This window comes from Microtus oregoni, unplaced genomic scaffold (genome assembly GCF_018167655.1).
Source record: "Microtus oregoni isolate MIOR12 unplaced genomic scaffold, Mior012 000008F_ref0000371, whole genome shotgun sequence".
Taxonomy (NCBI): Eukaryota; Metazoa; Chordata; class Mammalia; order Rodentia; family Cricetidae; genus Microtus; species Microtus oregoni.
In genome coordinates this window covers 47,721,747-47,741,670 of record NW_024543067.1, presented here as the reverse complement: position 1 = coordinate 47,741,670, position 19,924 = coordinate 47,721,747, and the positions used below count along the sequence as shown (strand labels likewise).

Genomic DNA, 19,924 nt, shown 5'->3' with positions numbered 1-19,924 from the left:
TGGGAATTAAACTCAAGACCTTTGAAAGAGCAGGCAGTGCTCTTAACCTCTGAGCCCTCTCTCCAGTCTCTGCAACTGCACTGGTACAGCTGAAAGCAGTGAAATATCCTGATGTTTCCCCTAATCTAGGACCACACTCCCTGCAGTAAAGGGAAGTTTCCTTACGATTGTTTCCTGAAAAAAGAAGGCACTGATAGGGAACAGTGGGAAGGAGATAAAGACCCTACCAGAAAGAATATTCAACTAATAAGAGAAGGGAAATAAAATAAGACAAGACCAGGAAATCAAGGTAAAGAAAACCAGACTAATAACGAAAAGGGGTAGAGGTCTAGGGATATAGTTCAGCGGCAGAGCACATGCTAAGTAGGTGCAAGGCCCCCGGTTCCTAGTATCAAAAGGGGTTAAAGGAAGGGCATGGAAACTTTCAAATCATCCAAAAAGTGGTTCAGAAGGGAAAAGGGTGTCTGTCACAGAAAGGAAAGAAGCTCAAATTGGAGGGACTGCTTTTCGTCTCCCCTAGCCTCTAACTGATACACCCACAAATCTACTTTGTTAAGGTTCATTGCCACTGACAGGAAGGGTGGATCTGGAGGCAGGAATTTGCTCATCCAGCACTGACCAGCATGCCTCGTCTCCGGAAGCCCATCATGCACAAACGGCACTTGAACGTGAAGCTGTCGTAGTCCGAGGACGTGATGCGTGGTTTGAAGGTCTTGGAGCGGCTGATGCGGTCAGCTTTCTTGGCCTCCCTTTCAGGGTTATGCATCCTTTGCATGTGCTCCCGGAGTTTGTCTTTTCGCTATTTGGAGAAATTTTGTTAAAACAGTGTAGGAGCAAGGATAGAAAATTTTTAATTGAAGGGTAATTTAAAAAAAAAAAAAATCAACACTGATACCTGGGAAACCCATCAGCCACACCAGTCAGGAAAGTAGGTAGGCTAACTGCAGATAACCTCCAAATCCAATCCCCAGTCTTATCCTCAGCTCTGTAGCAGACCACCTACTTCAACATCCTCTTCCTCTCTGCCCCCATCTCCAGTGAATCACACATATCTTCCCCTGCAAAGTTCCCTCCCCTCACCCAGACTTATGCCATTATCCCAGCCCCTAATTCCAGCAGGAATTCTCCAGGAAACCACCAACTAAGCCTGCCAGAGCAGACCAGCAAAGCAGGTGGGCGAGCTTCATATCTTCACTCTCCCTGTCTTTTCCACACCAATTTCCCAGTCTCAGCCTCAGATTGTAGCAGACCACCTGCTGTGACCCTCCACATTCTCTGCCCTCATTCCCAGGGAACTAAGCAGATCCTGGTAGAACACCCTGCTTTCCTCCCACCTGTGGCCCCCTCAGCTCCAACTTCTAGCCCATCTTATTCCTAAATGTCAGTCCCCAATATCTAGAAACACCCTCCCAACAGAGACAAGAGCAGATACCAGCACTTAGAATTACAATCTTCTGTAGTCAGAGGCTGCTCGTTTGTTTCCCAGTCGCCCAGACCCAAAATAGTCACACTGAAACTATATTAATTGCAACACTGCTTGATCATGACTCAAAGCATATTGCTAGTTAGCTCTTATATCTTAAATTAACTCATTTCTATTAATCTGTGTATCACCACGTGGTTGTAGCCTACCAGTAAGGTTCTGTCTGGCATCTGGTGTCTGTCTCCTGTGGAGGCTACATGACTTCTCCCTGTTTCTACCTACTCTCTCCTCCTCTGGCTGCTTGGAATTCCTGCCTTGCTCTATTCTGTGCTACAGTAGGCCCAAAGCAGCTTCTTTATTAACCAATGGCTTTCACAGCATACTGAGGGGAAATCTCACATCACCTCCCCTTTCTGTCAAAATAAAAAGGTTTTAACTTTAATATAACAAGATTACATACAACAAACCAGTTACCAAGCAAGAATTATAGTTACAATATTTATATCTACTTTATCTTTTATCATAACTTAGGAAAACTATAACTGTAACTATCTGTTATTCAACTCCATAAAGACTTCAGAAGGATTTAATATTACCTAAGTAAACAGGAAGTGTATTGTAAGCAACTTCCAAAACTCTAAAATTGGCACAGACAACTTGCTGCCTGAACAGCTACCCAAAGTTCTTCTGTAATGTTGGGGCATTCATCTTCAGCCAACAGGCCCATAGTTTCTGACAGACTGTTCCATGAAGCAGGAAACTTGAAGATCTCTTATACCTTGTACTGGCAAAGTTCATCAGTTGCTTTCTTCTGTGTCCTGCAAAATGTATGGCAGTTCTCCTCTGTATGCTGTGAATGCCATTGGTTAATAAAAAAGCTACTTTGGGCCTACTGAAGCACAGAATAGAGCAAGGAAGAAATTCCAAGCAGATAGAGGAGGACAGAGTGGGTGGAGTCAAACAGAAGCCATATAGCTGCCACAGGAGCCAGACGCCAGATGCCGGACAGAATCTTACCAGTAGGCCACAACCACATGGCGATACACAGATGAATAAAAATGAGTTAATTTAAGATATAAGAGCTAGCTAGAGTCATTGGCCAAGCAGTATTGTAATTAATATACTTTCAGTGTTATTATTTTGGGCCTGGGCAGTCAGGAAACAAGCATGCAGCCTCCACCAACAATCTTCCTGAACCCAGATGCAACTTAAGGAGAGAGATCAAGGGGATACAAATTGGAAAGGAAGAAGTCAAAGTATCTTTATTTACAGATGATATGATAGAATGCATAAATGACACTAAAAATCCTACTGGGAAGCTTCTACAACTAAAAATCACTTTCATTAAAGTGAGAATCCAAAACATCTCAGCAATGTAATTTCCGCACAGGCAATGGAATGACCTTTCCATTCCTCCACACCAGGAGTAATAACATTCACTCTTTGTTCTAACAGTCAGATTTACATAGAGTCAGTTCCACAAGATTACCTGCTAACAGACCACACAAAATTTTCTAAAAAAGACACCATTGATAGCAAACAAATTTGGATGTCCCCAAAGATGGACATCACAAAAGAGATTGGTGAGGAGAATAGGTGAGTCCAGGATTCAGGAACATTTAGTAACTTTATCTAATGGTTTGGAATGTCAGGTGTTTCCCCCTTGGACACTGGCTCTTTCCTGGGTAGTGTCACCTGTTCCAGAGTACTGCTTTGTCAAGTTCTACCTGCCCTCTTGTGATTTTGATATACAAACTATTATAGTCTTTGCCTATGGAATTTTCAACTATGTCTGCAAAAATTAGAAACCTCGTGGACATCACCCCTTCTCCTTCTTTCTTCTTCTTGATGCTTCTTTGTGCAAAGGAATAAAGAATATGTAGCCATAAAGTACTGAGTTAATTTTTTTACCTTCAGATATTTGCTTGCCCTAGACATCCTATTCTGAGCCCTGAGGGGTTGGTACTCAAGGTTCCGGACAGGATGCATAAAGAAAAATTCAAATAGATCCATACTTATACCCTGCATGAAACTCAACTCCAAATGGATCAAAGACTTTGACATAAAATCTGATACACTGAACCTGACAGAAGAGAAAGTAGGGAATAGCCTTGAACTCATTGGCACAGGAAAAGACTTTCTGAACAGAACACCAATAGCATAGGCACTAAGAACAATAACTGAAAACAGAACCTCATGGATCTGAAAAGCTTCTGTATGGCAATGGACACCATCATCTGGACAAAGGGGCAGCCTACACAGTAGGAAAGATTTTACCAACTCTACTTCTGAAAAAAGGCTAATATCCAAAATATATAAAGAACTCAAAAAGCTAGATATCAAGAAAACAACCCAATTTAAAAATGGGGTACAAATTCAAACAGAATTCTCAAAAGAGGAAATAGCTGAGAAACACTTAAAGAAATATTCAACATCCTTAGTTGTCAGGGATATACAAATCAAAACTACTGGGGCCTGGAGAGATGGCTCAGTGGTTAAGAGCATTGCCTGCTCTTCCAAAGGTCCTGAGTTCAATTCCCGGCAACCACATGGTGGCTCACAACCATCTGTAATGAGGTCTGATGCCCTCTTCTGGCCTGCAGACATACACACAGAAGAATACTGTATACAAAATAAATAAATAAATAAATAAATAAATCAAAACTACTTTGAGATTTCATATTATATCCATCAGAATGGCTAAGATAAATAAAACTAATAGATAGTTATGGATAGAAGGGGGACTGGAATGAGAAGATCAAGTGAGGAGGGGAGGGGAGAGAGGGCTAGGGGAGGGAATATGTGGAGAGACATAAACATAAGGGTCATTAGTTGTATAGCATGAAAACCTAATATAGTAGAAGCTTTGTAAAATATATACATATGATGTGGAATTCCCCTCTGTATGCTATGAATATGTCCTATTACCATTGGTTATTAAAGAAGCTGTTTGGCCAATAGCTTAGTAGAGTAAAGTCAGGCGGGAAATCCAAACAGAGATATAGAGAGAAAGTAGGTGGAGTCAGTAAGATGCCATGCAGCTGCCAAAGGACAAAGACGCTAGCTGCCAGCCAGAACCTTTACCGGTAAGCCACACCCTCATGGCAAAAGACAGATTAATAGAAATGGGTTAATTTAAGATATAAGAGTTAGCTAGAAGCCGGGTGGTGGCGCATGCCTTTAATCCCAACACTCAGGATACAGAGGCAGGCAGATCTCTGTGAGTTCGAGACCAGACTGGTCTACATGAGCTAGTTCCAGGACCAGCTCCAAAGCTACAGAGAAACCATGTCTTGAAAAACAAACAAAAAAAGAGTTAGCTAAAAATATGCCTAAGTATTGGCCAAACAGTGTTAATGATATAGTTTCTGTGTAATTATTTGGGTCAGGGCAACTGGGAAATGAAAGAGTAGTCTCCGCTTACATACACACACACACACACACACACACACACACATATATGTGTGTGTGTGTATGTATATATATGAAGATCTAAATGAAATCGCCAAATAACAAGGGAAACAGAGCCCCAACTAGACATTTTGTTATCAAATAAAGTTTCCAGTATCAGGATTAGGTTACATCTAATTGACTTGTTGGCCAAAGGGGTCCCATGAGAATCCCCAACAACCCAGGCTGTTGCTAAGACTATAGGTTGCTCTCTACAAACTGACAAGGCCCCATTGCTGAAGACAACACCTACACAACTCCTCAAACACAGTGAAGCCGAGCTGGTGCCCATAAAGAGCCTTCACCCCTACATGCTAGTGCCTTTGGTACAGGAAGGTTCTCTGCACACTATCAAAAGAAAATATAAACACCAACCCAGTCACAAACCCTTTGTCTACAATGATGTCCTGCTTGCAAGATGTGCTTGTCTAATGATAGCACAATATTTGTGTGAGTAATCAAACAATATCTGATTTGACTTAAGGCCCACTCCAAATGAGATCGAACCCATACTTGATACTACTTGAGTGACCAAGAACTTGACACTAGATAGTCCAGGGACCTAGGGTAAAACCAAAATACTACTGTTCAAAAAAAAGCAATAAATGATATTCTGCTATCCTCATAGATGAGTACCATGATGATGATGGCTGACATCATCAGAGAAGCTGCCTCCTGCAGCAGATGGGAACAAGCATAGAGACCCATAGTCAGACATTATACAGAGAATAAGAGGCCTTGGAACACTCGGGCCTAAACAGGGTGTCTCCATCAAATCCCTCCTCTCAGGGCTCAAGAAACCTTGTGTGTAGAAGAGGAGGCACTAAAGGCACAAGAGCCAGAGGGGATGGAGGACACTAAGGAAATGATGCCCTCTAAGTCAACAGGATTGATGCACATTTGAACTCACAGAGACTGAGGCAGCACATACAGGGCTTGCATGGGTCTGCATCAGATGGGGTCCTAGAGCTGAAAAAAGAAGTGGACACATGCCCCATCCCTAAGCTAGAAGCTAACTTCAATTGATAACCACTTGCAAATAAAAGATTACACTTTCTTCGAGGAAGTCTCACTGGGTAAGTAAACTACTCTTTTTATTTACTTATTTATTTATTTTTACTTTACTCAATGGGAGAGCATGAACACAATCCACCATTACTACAAATTCTGCAGTCAAGTTTGCTGGGAAATCACAGGGGTGAGCTCATCTGCAGTGCAATGGATAAGCTTCGCCCTGGCAAAGCCATATTCGTGATCATGGTATCTCCCCTGCCAGATAAACAAACCATCTTAAAGGTAGGCTGCATGCCCAGGAGCTTTTTGAGACTGTATACCCAGGCTGGTCCTTAATTTGCTACATAGTCTAAGCTGACCTCAACCTCATGGCAATTCCCCTGTATCAGCTTCCCAAGCACTGAGATTTCAGGTAGATGCCTCCATACACAACTCATAGTGGAATTCTTCAGCCATTTCAAACATGATGATATACTGTAAGCCATCAAAATAAATTCCATAATTGATCTATAAGGGATGTACCACAAAGCTTAAGCTTTTTCTCTTCAATGTTCACATTCCATATGAACATACCTCTTACTTGTCCCCTCCCAATAATCCCCAGTTTCTTTCAACTTAATTAATTTTATTGATCATTAGTATGGCAAGGACATTCAAGTACAACAAGCACACTTGAAGGGCAAAGGACAATTTTTAGGGGTAGGTTCTCCCTTCTACTGTGGGATTCAGATACGGAACTCAGATTCCCAGGTTCGTGTGGCCTCTACCCACTGAACAATCTCACTGGCCCTCTTCCCAGCAGCTATAACAAGTTAGCCTAGCCATGTTTAGCAACGCCTCCCAACAACAAATACCTCCAAGTTTCCTGCAGACTTCCCCTTCGTTTCTTCTTAATTCTAGGCAGATTACTGGTTTGGGTTTCATTTTGTTTTCTTTTGTGTTCACTATGTAGCACAAACTGGCTTGCCATTTACTATATAGCTTCGGCTAGCCAAAAATTCAAGCTCCTTCTGCCTCTGCCTCCTCAAGACTGCGATTCCATGCCAAACTACTTACGTCTTTTTGAGTCCTTGAAATCACTGCATTCTCCAGAGCAGTCTAATCCCTCTGCTCCGTCCCCTCAGACATCTTTATGTTTCCCATCTCTGCTGAAGAAGATCTTGCTTAGGTGACTTACCTGCAGGTTCTCATCTGATAGTCAACAACAACAACAACAGCAACCTCTTGATTTAATTAGTACATAAATAAACTGGTCTCTTAGGCCTCTGTCAATAACAATCTCGTTCTACTATCCATTACTTAGAGCATGTGCACAAAGCCATGAAACAAGCAGGTGTCTGTCCTTAGCCTGACTTAATCCTAGGCTGGACAGTTTCCTCTGGCTGCAGGTTGGCGTCCTACCTTAAATTGTTTCCCACAGGTGGAACACAGGAAGTCCTTGCGGTCGGAATGCCGGAGCATGTGCAGTCTCAGCTTGTCAGGGCGACAGAAGGCCTTGTCACACTCAGTACACTGGTAGATCTTTTCAGAGTGGAAGCTGCGCACGTGCTTTTTCACCTGGCAGTAAAGACCAGGGGACACTCAGGCCAAAAGAAAGAACCAGAGGTGGCTATGACGCTAGAGGGCACCAACACACCACTGAGGACTTTGAGGAGCCTGGTTATCATCAAGGGATGACTGCATTCAGGAACACAGGCTGTGCTTGTCACAAAGAAACAGCACAGGCCAGAGTCCTAGAAATCTGAACCTCCCAGGTAACTCATAGGAAGAAAGAGCACCGCCTCGATCTCTTGTACAATTTTCTTTCCTTTTTAAGAAGGCTAAAACGTAAAGTTGCTTTGGATTTTAATGAATCTTGCTAAATATTACCTATAAGAAAACAAAAGTCATTTGTCCTCATTTTTGTTTCTACATATGTAGAGGTAATTCTGCATCATTAATAGCTGACCCTTTCATGTCTTCCTATAAAATCAGGTCTGGGATACAGCTCTGTATAACACAGTTGCCTGCAGCCACATGCACTCGAGGCCCTAGGTTTGGTCTCAGTACTGGAAGAAACGAGTCAGGTTCTAAAGAACAAAAGACAGGGATCAGATACATTGGCAATACTACATGTTCATTATATGGACTGATTTCCTTCCTCCTCGGCTGGGCCATAGACACTTCGCTTTCAGCTAATCGGACAGTTTTACCCTGGATTCAACTCCAGGACTTCAGTTGGGGTGGAGGGTAGAGAAGGACTCAGGTTCTGAACTCTCTCAGCTATAAATAATGCATGAAAAGGCTTTGGGAAGGGATACGGCTCAATAGTATAATGTGTGCTTAACATGGAGGATGCTTTGAATCCAAGAGCCAGCACTGTGTGGGTGGGGGTGATGGTAAGTAAGCTATAGACAGTTTAGTAGAAAATCTACTGAACTGTTCCTTTAAAGCACTTGGCTTCCCCAACATCAGAGTTCCTTATCCATTGCATTATGCCTCAACAACTTTCTAACTGTGTGGAAAAAAACTTCTCAAGACTCTCATTGTTAGAAGAAACACGATTAGGCCAGGTGGCTGGTGGTGCACGCCTTTAATCCCAGCACTTGGGAGGCAGGTGGATCTCTCTAAGTTCAAGGCCAGCCCGGTCTTCAGAGCTAGTTCCAGGACAGGCACCAAAGCTACAGAGAGCCGGGCGGTGGTGGCACACGCCTGTAATCCCAGCACTCGGGAGGCAGAGGCAGGTGAGTTCGAGACCAGCCTGGTCTACAAGAGCTAGTTCCAGGACAGGCTCCAAAGCCACAGAGAAACCCTGTCTCGAAAAAACCAAAAAAAAAAAAAAAAAAAAAAAAAAAAAAAAGCTACAGAGAAACCTTGTCTTGAAAAAACAAACAAACAAAAAAACAACAAAAAATCTATGATTAAATCACAGTTCTTTTGCTTTTGTAATTTCTAAAGAATATTTTATGAGATATTATGATTTAATTATTTACTGAATATAAAAATATTTTTACTCAAAATTAAATTTTGCCCCAGTTCTACAGAAAAGATAGTGCTTGACATGACAGCATCTTATATGCCAACTCTCTTTGTTTCTTTTCAAAATATATAACCTTAGTAAAGTAAAACAGAAAACTAGAATGGTAGAGAGATGCTTCCCATCCAGATATAAAGAAATACGTTCTAAAGATTCTATGTTGTTTTATGAGTAATGGATATTTGACAAAGATTCTTAAAAAGACTTTTTAAAAATAATAACCAGATTTGGTGTTTCCAAGATTTTTTTCTTACATTTATCTTTAGTGCATGTGCACTACGATGAACATCTGGATATCAGAGGACAATTTGCAGGGGAAGTTCTGTTATGATTCGGCCACAGCATGGCTGACACTTCCAGGTTCTAGGACCACGCATGTGCGGACAAAAACTCAGGCAGAAGTGCCTAATGGCCCCGGGGATCTTAAAGGATCCCACATGTGCGTCTTGGTTGCACCATCTACATATGACGCAGCTGTGTGAGCCCTTGCGCGCGTCTGTGAGCTCCGTCGTCTGCGTATGTATGCATGTCCCTCTGCGCATGCCTTTAAAAGTTGGACGAGCCATCTTCAGCTCTCTCTCTGCACAGCGACCCACCTCACCAGATCTGTATACGCCCCCCTAATAAACTCCTAAGCAAGTTTGCTGCATGTTCTATGTTTCCTTCTCACTCATGCCAAGTAATTTCAGGTTCTCATGTGGGCTCCAGGGATTGAACTCGGATCGTTGGGCTTGATAGTAAGCAGCTTTACCCCCTTGGCTATTTTGCCAGCCCAGAGCTCATGTTTATTACTATAAACATAATTTAAGAATTTAAACAACACTGTTCCTGAGAGCCAAGGGAAAAAAAAATACTCTGTATGTGAAAAGTAGTTTGAAAACTATTGCAGAGATACTTCAAAAATTTAAAAAAAAAAAAAAAAGATGAAAATATAGGTGCTGAATGGTCTCGGTTTTCCAAAAATTGAAGTTTCTTTTACAAAAAATTGGAAGCAGACAGGAATCTCAGGCGCACACACTCACCTGGATAAAATCTGGGAACCGTTTCTTACAGGTTGGGCAGGTGAAGTAGCCATCATTGATATGAATGGCCACATGATCTTTCAACAAATCAAGGCGGTCAAAGGATTCTGGGCAAAAAATGCAAGAGTAAGTCTTCTGGTCAGAATGGAGCTTCATGTGGCTCTCCAAGGAGGCGCTGCTGATAAAGCCCTTGTTACAGAGATCACAGGTCAACGGGCAGTTCCCCTCCCGCCCGTGGAAGCGCAAGTGCTGGTCCAGTTTGTCCTTCTCCCGGAAGGCTTTCCCACACTGCAGACATTTAAAAGGCCGGAAGGACTTCCGGATAAACAGATGCTGAAGAGCTGCATTCTGAAAGACACAAACAGGACCGTGTGGTGAGGCCCAAGGGTGACAGCCGCAATCAGACTTACACAAAAGGAGACTGACTGCTGAGAGCCCTTCAGGCTGAAGCTACCATTTGGAGTTTCACTTTATATCTATATGTGATATACGTACATTTCAAAGCTTTTTTTTTTTAAGACAGGGTCTCTCTGTATAGTTCTGGCTGTCCTGGAACTCACAAAGATCCCATGCCTCGGCATCATCCCAAGTGCTAGGATTAAAGGCATGTGCCACTACACCCTGCTCAAAACCTGTTTTCAACAGAAAACTAAAAGAAAGAAAACAAACATAGAACAGAACAAACAAAAATTGGAGATTTGAAAGAAAAAACTTGGGTAAATCATACGTGTGAATGAGACTAGAATATGTCAGTTAAAAGTCCTTGATGAAGGAATCTGAAACATTTCACAATAAAATAACAGGAACTGAAGGGCACTTAGACCTTCCGGAGGGTTGTGGGGGAGGCAGAGAAAGACAAAGATAAGGGGTTTCTTTGAGCATAAAAAATTAAATCAGTGGATTTTATGCAACGTGAATTACTAATATCAATGTAAGAAAATAAGCTGAAAGGGGAAATGAAGATTTATGTGAATGTATTTGTTTGTGGGGCATGACATAAACATACCATAAATTGAAGATATATATATATATATATATATATTTATATATTTCAGATCTTACAGAGGACTAGTTCCCACGGTAGTTGGTCAGTTCTAGCTAGAGTGCCGCCTACCAAAGCTATGCTCCCTGCTGTGCTTCCGGTCTAAACAGGTCAATCTAGGTTTTCCTTTTCAGAACAAATTGCCCTTCTAGGGCTGGTTAGCTGTCTTGCGAATCCACGCAACTGTCAGAGGGACAGAAAAGATAGATCTCCCTGGAATCTGTCACAGTTGCTAGACTAATAGCTGGCGCTCCGCTGAGAGCAAACCCTACAGAAACCTTTCCCACAGAGAACACAGAATCAATATTTATTTGTGCCACAAGGAAGATTCATTCCTATGTTCCTCAGAGCGAGGAGGCAGAGGTCTAGATGGCTTTACAGTGGGGAGCCCTTCAGATCACACCTGTAACTGGTGCTCCTGGGCAGCTTTAAGGAAGAGTCACTGAAAGATTAATGGGGGAAGCAAAATGTCTATTTTTGATTCACGGAAATTTCTGAGCATGGTGCAGTTCACATAACAGGAAACTGTCTCTCCAGGCTTCACTAACAAGGTAGGAGAGGCATTTTAAGATGCATCTAGTCACTTGCGAGGTGAATGACAATTCTGTTGTCTGCCTAAATTGACGGAGGCTGCTTGAAGCATGGGAGTAGAGCCCCACATTTTATCCTTTTTTGTGTTTAGAAACCTTTATAAACTACTTAGTCACAGGAAGTCTCACATATTGGCTTGAAAATTAATACAATATACTTCAGATAAAGCTCTAGAGTTATTCCTAGGTCCTTTCCTACAGCATCCACGAAGATCCTGAAGAACAGATCTTTCATGAATCAGCCACAGTTGCTTTCATTTCCTTAAGCTGCTTGGCAGCAATCTAATCTTTTCACTTTATCCTGACACACTCTTGGCAAGGTTCTTCCTGTTTTCCTCTACTCTCAGAATGCTATGGCGAGATGCCAGGTAAACAGATGCTCTTCTCAAGCTGGCTGAAGATGCAGGATCTGGAGCAGGTCTACCATATGCAAATCTCTTCCTTGATCAGGCCACGGTCAGGTTACCAAAGAAGGCCGCGGTCAGGTTACCAAAGACAGACCTGCTGCACAATAGTGGGTGTTCCCACAGGGGACTCCATTTTTCCTAGTGCCAAATCCAGAGTTCAGCTTCACTTTGCTCCGTTATGCTCCCCAGTCTCCTGTCACTTCTGATTAGCATGAGAGCCTACAGGCATCTGATTTGAATGGAGCAGCCACCTGGCTCTCCTTCCTTGGTTCCATCGCAACCATTATCATCTGGTCGCTTCCACAGAGCCCTGCACACTGTCTGAGTGCTTGAGATCTGGCCTGCTTCTAGAAGAGCTAATGGTACTCATGTTACAGGGCAGTGAAAGTGCTGGGCTACCCCCACCTTTGACCCACTTACAGGCTGGCGCTGCTCTATGGTAGTTTCCCTGGTACACAACGGGCTACCCCCACCCTTGACCTACTTGCAGGCTGATTCTGCTCTAAGGTAGCTCTTTTGTGCATAGCCACACCTGGGCCACTTCTGGAAGAAACCATCTCAAACAGGGAGGCTGCACACAGATGCACTATGAATCTTCTAATCCCTGAGCTCTGTTAGTCAGTGTTACCATACCTTACAGTACATTAGCTGCTCAAACAATGTTAAAACAGTATCTTCCTTCTAGCTCGGCTACGTGACAGTGAATTCTGAGAGAAGATTCTTCATTTGTACAATGGTTCTAATGTGTGAAATGAATAGCTGAGCAAAGTCACACTATTGATTCATTTTCATATTATTTTGATCCTGAGACTAAAGACAATGAATCAGCTTGTTTGTTGGGTTTTGATTATGTGAAAAAAAAAGCAAAAAAAAAACAAATAATTCTTCAGTTTATCATGCAACCAGCTTTCAAAACCTTTGGTGGACTAACCCTGCCCAACACACCCCACTCTCCACTCTCCTTCACCTGACACCCATACCAGAATCGAGATACTGCTTGCACTTGTCCCATAAGGGCACCAAGCACATCTTGTGCCTGGGCCTCTGATCCTATGGTTGATTTCCTATGGAGTTATCCACCTTCCATAGGAAGTTTTCCAAGGGCCTGTCTCCTCCTATCTACAAATTCTTTCCTGACTTCCCCATATTTGGCCCTTTATTCTTCTCATTTCCCAGTGCAGTCATGGAGTGCACTTGTATATTTGACACAGAAATGCGAAGAGCCCTCTGTGAACGCTGGCTCCTTGTTAGCCTACAAGCCCCTAGAGGCCCAAGCTATGTTGGTTGCCCAGATACTGCTGAACATGCAGCCCGAGTCCAGCACCACGACAAAGATCACTGAAATTGTTTCACAGCTGGAAGGGGCCATGGAGATCACTTAGTCCTCGTCTTCATTTGCACAGGAAGACTGCAGCCCACAATTTACTCATTCGTCTATTTGCAAATAAATTCTCATTATTCATTAATTTGCATTTACAGAGGCATCCAAATTGTGTTTTCCATCTGGATTTAGTAAGTACAGGATGCAAAGAACAGCAGGTCAACAAACACTTAAATAACATTCTGTTACGTGAAACACAGGAAACAAACCTACCTGCAGCTCCAACTGAGCAGGCAGCATTAGAGGAGAGAAAAATAGTTACATTACCAATTGGATTGGAAGACTTCCCTTCAGTTGGTCATTACCAATCTGGGTAAAAAGATGGAAAAATATACAGCCCTACTTTTTAGAATGTATGAGGGGAAAAATCAAGACAGATCAACTAATATTAACCTCCAAAGGCTTCACACATGTGGCTTTTGCTTTGATGTAAAGAAACTTGTGCTGGAACCAGTACCCCGCCTCTTGAGAACCAAACAGCTTTTCTATGCTTGCACACCCCCAGCTTGACTACTGTGGAAGCTTTTCTTCTTTTTCCCTTCAAAACAATTAAATGGAGCAAGCATTTTCCCTCAGCTTGGTAAGGCATCAGAATTACCACAGGACAAGTGACGGTAGCTGGGCAAGAGGACTAGTGCAAACTGGGAAGTAACATATAGTGATGAATAAGAAGACACAATTTCTGTCTTTGGTCACACAATTTCTCTTCAAGGCCTATATTTATGAATGTTTGAAATTATATATAGAGAGACAAAAGTTAGATGTATTTCAATTACCATTCGTTTACACGATTTTTCTTTCTTTATGAAATTCTTGAAGTTATACAGAATGAGCTGAGAATTGTTTATATTTCAATTCTAGAACCCTCATAAAGGAAATTTAAACAGTTTTCAGAGCCCTTCGAGGCTATCATGTGACTAAGAATGTGTAAATATACTATTAAATGAAAGGCACTTCCGGGGTCCCTTCTAGCCTACAGGAAAGAAGCAGACCAAAAGAGGGAACAGACCCAGTCTCTCTCGTTCACAGCAAGACTGCGGCCACGAGTCGCTATCCCTGTCTCCGAGGCGCACCTTCAATGCCTGGACTAACCATCGTTAGAAAGAAAGGAAGAAAAGACCAGAACAAACCGAAGCTAGTCATCATCCATCTAGAAAATCTAAAGTTTTACACGTCTCTTTTATGTACAAGACAAGCATCTACAAATCTTTTTACACACTAGCTGCCACAAACACAGGTTTATATCATTGTTTGTTGTCGACATAGACATCACACCAAACCATACTGCTTCCTATACACACCCACTGCAGTTCCTAACTCAGGCTCAAATGCAACCCACAAAATAATAATAATAATAAAGCAGGTCAGAAATGGAAGGCAATGGACCTCTGCAGCACAGTCTAAAAACGAGACACAGGCCTCACAGCTGACACACTGACCAGCTCCCAAACGTGCTGCTCTGCTTTAAGCTGTGCCTGGTGTGTGCCCTGAACCTGACACTTGCTGGTCTCCCTCAGAAACCACAAATAACTACATCTAGTTACCCATAATTTCCTTGAGAGTTATGATTAGACAGAGATGAAGATGGTTGAAAATACTAATATTTTAGGTTGGGAAATACAGCTCAGGGGAAGAACCCCTGTTTAGCCTGTGTAAGGCCTTTGGTTCAACCTATAGCATGAGAAGAAAGAAAGAAAGGAAAGAAGGAAGGAAGGAAGGAAGGAAGGAAAGAAGGAAAGAAGGAAAGAAGGAAGTTAAGTAAAATAGAAATAATTATGGTAGTTAAATATACTTAAGTACCTATTTTGAAATTTTGAGTTCAGAAATATAGGGAGCTCTCCTATTTTAAGTATACTAGTCTATGAGCCGCCCAAATGCAGGCCTCTGTGTGTCACAGCTATGTTGGCTGACTCTAGGACAGCCATGTCAGCTTGCCATAAACAGAAACACTGAGAAAAGCACTTTTGCAAAATAAGGCAATATAAAGAGCATTTAGAAGGCTAGACGCAAGATTTCGAAGTGAATGGTCAACAAAAGCCTTGAGAGAGCTGGCCAAGAGGAGGAGGGTGACCAGCCAGCCAGAGACTGTGTACTTGCCCACTTACTCGGATGCGTTTGGCCCTGCGCATGTCATCCGCTGTCAAAGTGGTCGGGGCAGGCAGTACAGTCTCTTCTTGCTGTGGCTGCAGGTGCAAGGTGTGCGTTTCTGGTTCCTGCTCCAGAGAAGATGGGGTTTCCTGTGGCAGCTGGGGGATTGGGATAGATGCTTGTTCTGGTTGATCTAGTCCGTTCAGGGCAGCTGGCTCAGCCTCATCGAACTGCTCCTTTGTGGGGAAATGCAGCAAGTCCTGAATTTTGCAAACACCAGGAATTACCTCCCTATCTACATAAAGATCAGCAATACAGGGACTATTGGCTCAAATTCAAAATCATTGCTATTTATTTAGTTAAGAGATAGGGTCTTGCTACATTTCTAGGCTGGCCAAAACCTCCTAGGCTGAAACAGTCCTCCTGCCTCAGCTTCATGAGCAGCTAGGACTATAGAATATGCCGCCTAGCCCAGCTACAACTTTAAAAAAAAAAACTGATTAGCATTATGATGCAGAAAATAATACTCTCCCTCTGAGATAATTTGTTTTGACTATCTAGATAAGTGAGTGCAGAATGCAAAATGGTAAGGCATCTCTGGTCCCAGAACAAAAAAACTGACACACTCTTTCTAGAATATCAGTTAAGTTAAGTAAGTAAAGCCGTCCCAGAACACATCCAGTCAATTTCAAATCTTTAGGACAGCAAAGTTAAATCTGTATTATAAGCAACACTTGAAAATACTGTTTTTAGACCAGGCAGTGGTGGCGCACGCCTTTAATCCCAGCACTCGGGAAGCAGAGGCAGGCAGATCTCTGTGGGTTTGAGGCCAGCCTAATCTACAAAGCAAATTCCAGGACAGCCATGGCTACACAGAGAAACCCTGTCTCAAAACAAACAAACAAACAACCCACAACAACAATAAAAATTCCACTGTTCCAATCCTACTTTAGTTAACAGGACAGCACTCTAAGACAGGATTGTAAACACCAGAAAGGTATTCTATCTAGGCACAATGAGGACTCCCCAAGCAAACGTCTACAGAGGAGCCCTGGGACCCCCAGTACCTGTGTCCCGTCGTCACTCTTCTCCCCATTTTCACTGGTGATTTCCAAGCGGATAAATTTTGGAGGACGCCCGGGCCGCCGACCTGGGCCAAATCTCCTCTTGCCTCGACCCCGTCCTCTACCTCTTGTTCTGGGGACAAGAGACTGGGTTACATCAGCATCACATGGCACCCTACAGCATCACTCCCTAGGTTGGTCTTAGTTCTTCTCACTGTATCACTTCCTCTGGTTCTTTTTTATGATGGAAACCACTGTTTTGCTAATGTGTGCTCCTGACATTTCTCATCTTTTCTCTACAAACCAGAGATGTCTTAAAAATTTGGGAGAAAATAAGGGCTAAAAAAAACTGACAACATTTTGCTTTTGAAAGGAGGTGAGAGATGCAAACAGGACAGGGCATGCTTGCCCTACAGCTGGCTCCCAGAATTCAGTCCAGTCTTCTCTTTCTCCTTTGCATCGGCTCCTATTCATTCCCAGAAATGTGGCTAAATTCAAATAACAGTCCTGTTTTCCACAGCTTTCTAGATAGTCAAAACAAATTCCTAATTCAACTGTTCTTGAACAAGCCAACAACAAATTTAAAAAGTCCCCTAGCAGGGCACCTTTAATCCTAGAATTCAGGAGGCAGAGGCAGGTGGAGCTCTGTGATTTTTGTTGTTGTTGTTGTTTTTTGTTTTTCGAGACAGGGTTTCTCTGTGGTTTTGGAGCCTGTCCTGGAACTAGCTCTTGTAGACCAGGCTGGTCTTGAACTCACAAAGATCCGCTTGCCTCTGCCTCCCAAGTGCTGGGATTAAAGGCGTGCGCCACCACCACCCAGCGATCTCTGTGATTTTGAGGCCAGCCTGGTCTACAGGGCCAGTTCCAGGACAGCCAGGGCTACACAAAGAAACCCTGTCTCAAAAAACAAACAAAAAAAAAGTCCCCTGTAACTGAGTCCCAATAGGCAAAGGGTCCCTATCAGATGAGCCTCCTGGGCTGGGGATGGAGTTTAGTTGTAGAGTGCTTCTCTAGCACACCTAGGACTGCATATGCCAGATATGAATACACACTTGTAATTCCAACACTCAAGAAGTGGAAGCAGGAGGATCGGAAATTTAAGATCACCCCCAGTCACATAATAAGTTCAAAGCCAGTCTGGACCACATCAAACTGTATCTCAAAACAATGAGAGGAGGGAGAAGGGGAGAGAAGGGGAGGGAAGGGGAGGGGAGGGAGAGGGAGAGGGAGAGGGGGAGAGAGAGAGAGAGAGAGAGAGAGAGAGATTGGATTGTAGCCAGCAGCAGAGTGCTTGCTCAACATGTGTGAGGCCCTGGTTGAGGCAAGGAGTGGGGCAAGTGGAATCAAAAAGAGCATTATAAACTTATTTTGGAAGATATGTGTGCTGGCTCACCCCAACTGTCAACCTGACTAGACTGAAAAGCACACAGGACACAAAGCACACCTTTGTTGTGTGTGTGACTGTTTCCAGAGAGGGTTTACTAAGTAGGAGAGAGCTGCTCTCAATGCAGAGAGCACCATCCTCTACAGTGGGGGTCTCAATGCTCTAAAAAGGAGAAAGTCACTAGGACGGGCGTCCTCTCACTGCTGTTTGGCACTGGGAGGTGAACAGCTCTGCTCTGTCGTGCCCTTTCCACCACAGAAGACTGAACCTACAAACAAAACAATCCTCTCCCCTTAAATTATTTTTCTCATTTATTTTGTCCTAGCAATGAAGAGCTAACACAGTGTGGGGGGATTCATATAATATTAATAAGATCATGTTTCACTCTTCCATGCGGCTATTAAACAAATAAATATTTTTCCAGGATTTTTTTTTTCTTATTTGCTTTTTCTAAGATGGAGTCTTACTACGTTGCCTAGGCTGGCCAAAACTCCTGAGCTGAAGGGATCTGCCTCTGTCTCCAACTGACTTGTCACTACAGGCACCCAACACCTCACCTGGACTCCAGGAACTTTTAAAAGATTCTTTATTATGGAAAATTCTAGATATAGGTAAATGGAGAGAAAAGAAGAATGAGCCAATATATTCATACTCAATTTTAAGACTTATGAGCAATCTTATGCTATCTATATCCCCACTACTTCCCTACATATATACTCATTAAACTTCAGGCATTCTTTTAGCTGCAAGTACCTCCGGAAGCATCTCCAAATCCTAACAATTCTACATATGAACACATTCATATAAAAACATAATGCCATTATTACACATAAAAATTTGATAGTTGCTCATTGTTAGTAGAATATATCCAAAAGTGGAACTTTCCTGGTCGTGACAAATTTATTTTAATAGGCAGTTAGTTAGTAAACATTTTGTCTGTGTCATATACTATGCAAAGCACCAGAGACATCACAATACACATGACAGCTGTTGCCCTCGAGATCTAGCAGAGACTGTAGGCCTGCAAACCAAAAGTCAGAGTGTGGTATAAAATGTTACATACTTAAAAGCCATGGACACACTTTTAGGGATACTCAAACCTGAGTGACTTGAATCTCATTGTGTTGTCCCCTCCCAAGACATTCACTCCTGTGGTCATAGCCTCGCCACTGTCACTCTGAGTATAAAGTTCCATTATCCCAAGTCCATGCACTGTCCACCTGAAATTATCTTCTCGCTGTCCAGATCACCATCTTTAGTACCCACTTCCAGCCCTGCCCTCTCTTCTTCCACAGCACACACTCCCAGAGCTATCTATCACTATCACTGTTTGCTTTTGATCCCTACTCCTATTGCGCTATGTCCCCTGTGTTGATGTGTGTAAGGAAACCACAAGCCTGTGTCATTCAGCTCCCAGCCCTCTCTCTACTGGTACTGTCGTAGCTGGAAAACAGCACACACACTTGCTGTGGTCTCTTTCCTATTTTGTGACTATAAACCCAAGATAGGTACTCAGTGTTGCAGACAATTATATGGTTCCTCCCAAGACATCTTTTTGCCCATCTTTCAAAATATGGTTTTATGTCAGCTCCTCTTTCCAAACCCTGTAAAAGTGGACCTGTCCCTTTACTACCACCCTTCTCTACATAAGTCTCACTTGACCTGCTCAATAAACTCTAGAGAGACTCCCTGTATTAGCTAGACTGAGGTTCTCTACGTACCCTGAAGGCCATCCATCATACTTTTCAGTAAGTTTAAATTTTGTACCATCTGATCTGGCTCTTGCCTACTTTATCCTACATGACTCTCCCCTGTCTCTTTTTTATATAGTGTAATTAAGCATATAATTTGTTCTTGGGAAGAAATGATAGTAGTGAGAAAAGTGTGAAAATCAGGGATGCATATTACTTCAAATGTATCTGCTGCCTTAAGATTCCCAATTCGGGGGCGTTTACTGACTGTTCTTAAGAACAACTGACTGTGCTTCCAGAGCACCTGGGTTCAATCCCCAGGAACCACGAGACTGCCAAGAAAGGTCTCTAA

At 42.8% G+C, this 19,924-nt stretch overlaps 1 protein-coding gene and 1 non-coding gene across 6 annotated transcripts in view; both read right to left on the bottom strand.

Annotated features, from left to right (window-relative positions):
* The window catches only part of Prdm10 (PR/SET domain 10), a 100,888-nt gene that overhangs the window by 23,286 nt on the left and 57,678 nt on the right, over positions 1-19,924 (bottom strand). For 2 of the 5 annotated variants that reach the window (XR_005974738.1, XM_041657200.1), the window contains exons 10-15: positions 16,501-16,630; positions 15,451-15,693; positions 13,559-13,570; positions 9,926-10,273; positions 7,289-7,444; positions 620-799 (exon numbers count right to left, since the gene is read on the bottom strand). Coding sequence is in view for 4 of the 5 variants with exons in the window: in XM_041657200.1 (XP_041513134.1) it covers positions 620-799; positions 7,289-7,444; positions 9,926-10,273; positions 13,559-13,570; positions 15,451-15,693; positions 16,501-16,630 (1,069 nt within the window). In the remaining variant the exon portion in view is untranslated. The remainder of the gene's footprint in view (positions 1-619; positions 800-7,288; positions 7,445-9,925; positions 10,274-13,558; positions 13,571-15,450; positions 15,694-16,500; positions 16,631-19,924) is intronic. The other 3 variants (XM_041657202.1, XM_041657201.1, XM_041657203.1) reach the window with 3 other exon arrangements.
* LOC121452031 lies at positions 6,001-6,157 on the bottom strand. The gene has a single exon (XR_005974771.1). It is a non-coding gene; the product is annotated as a U1 spliceosomal RNA (small nuclear RNA).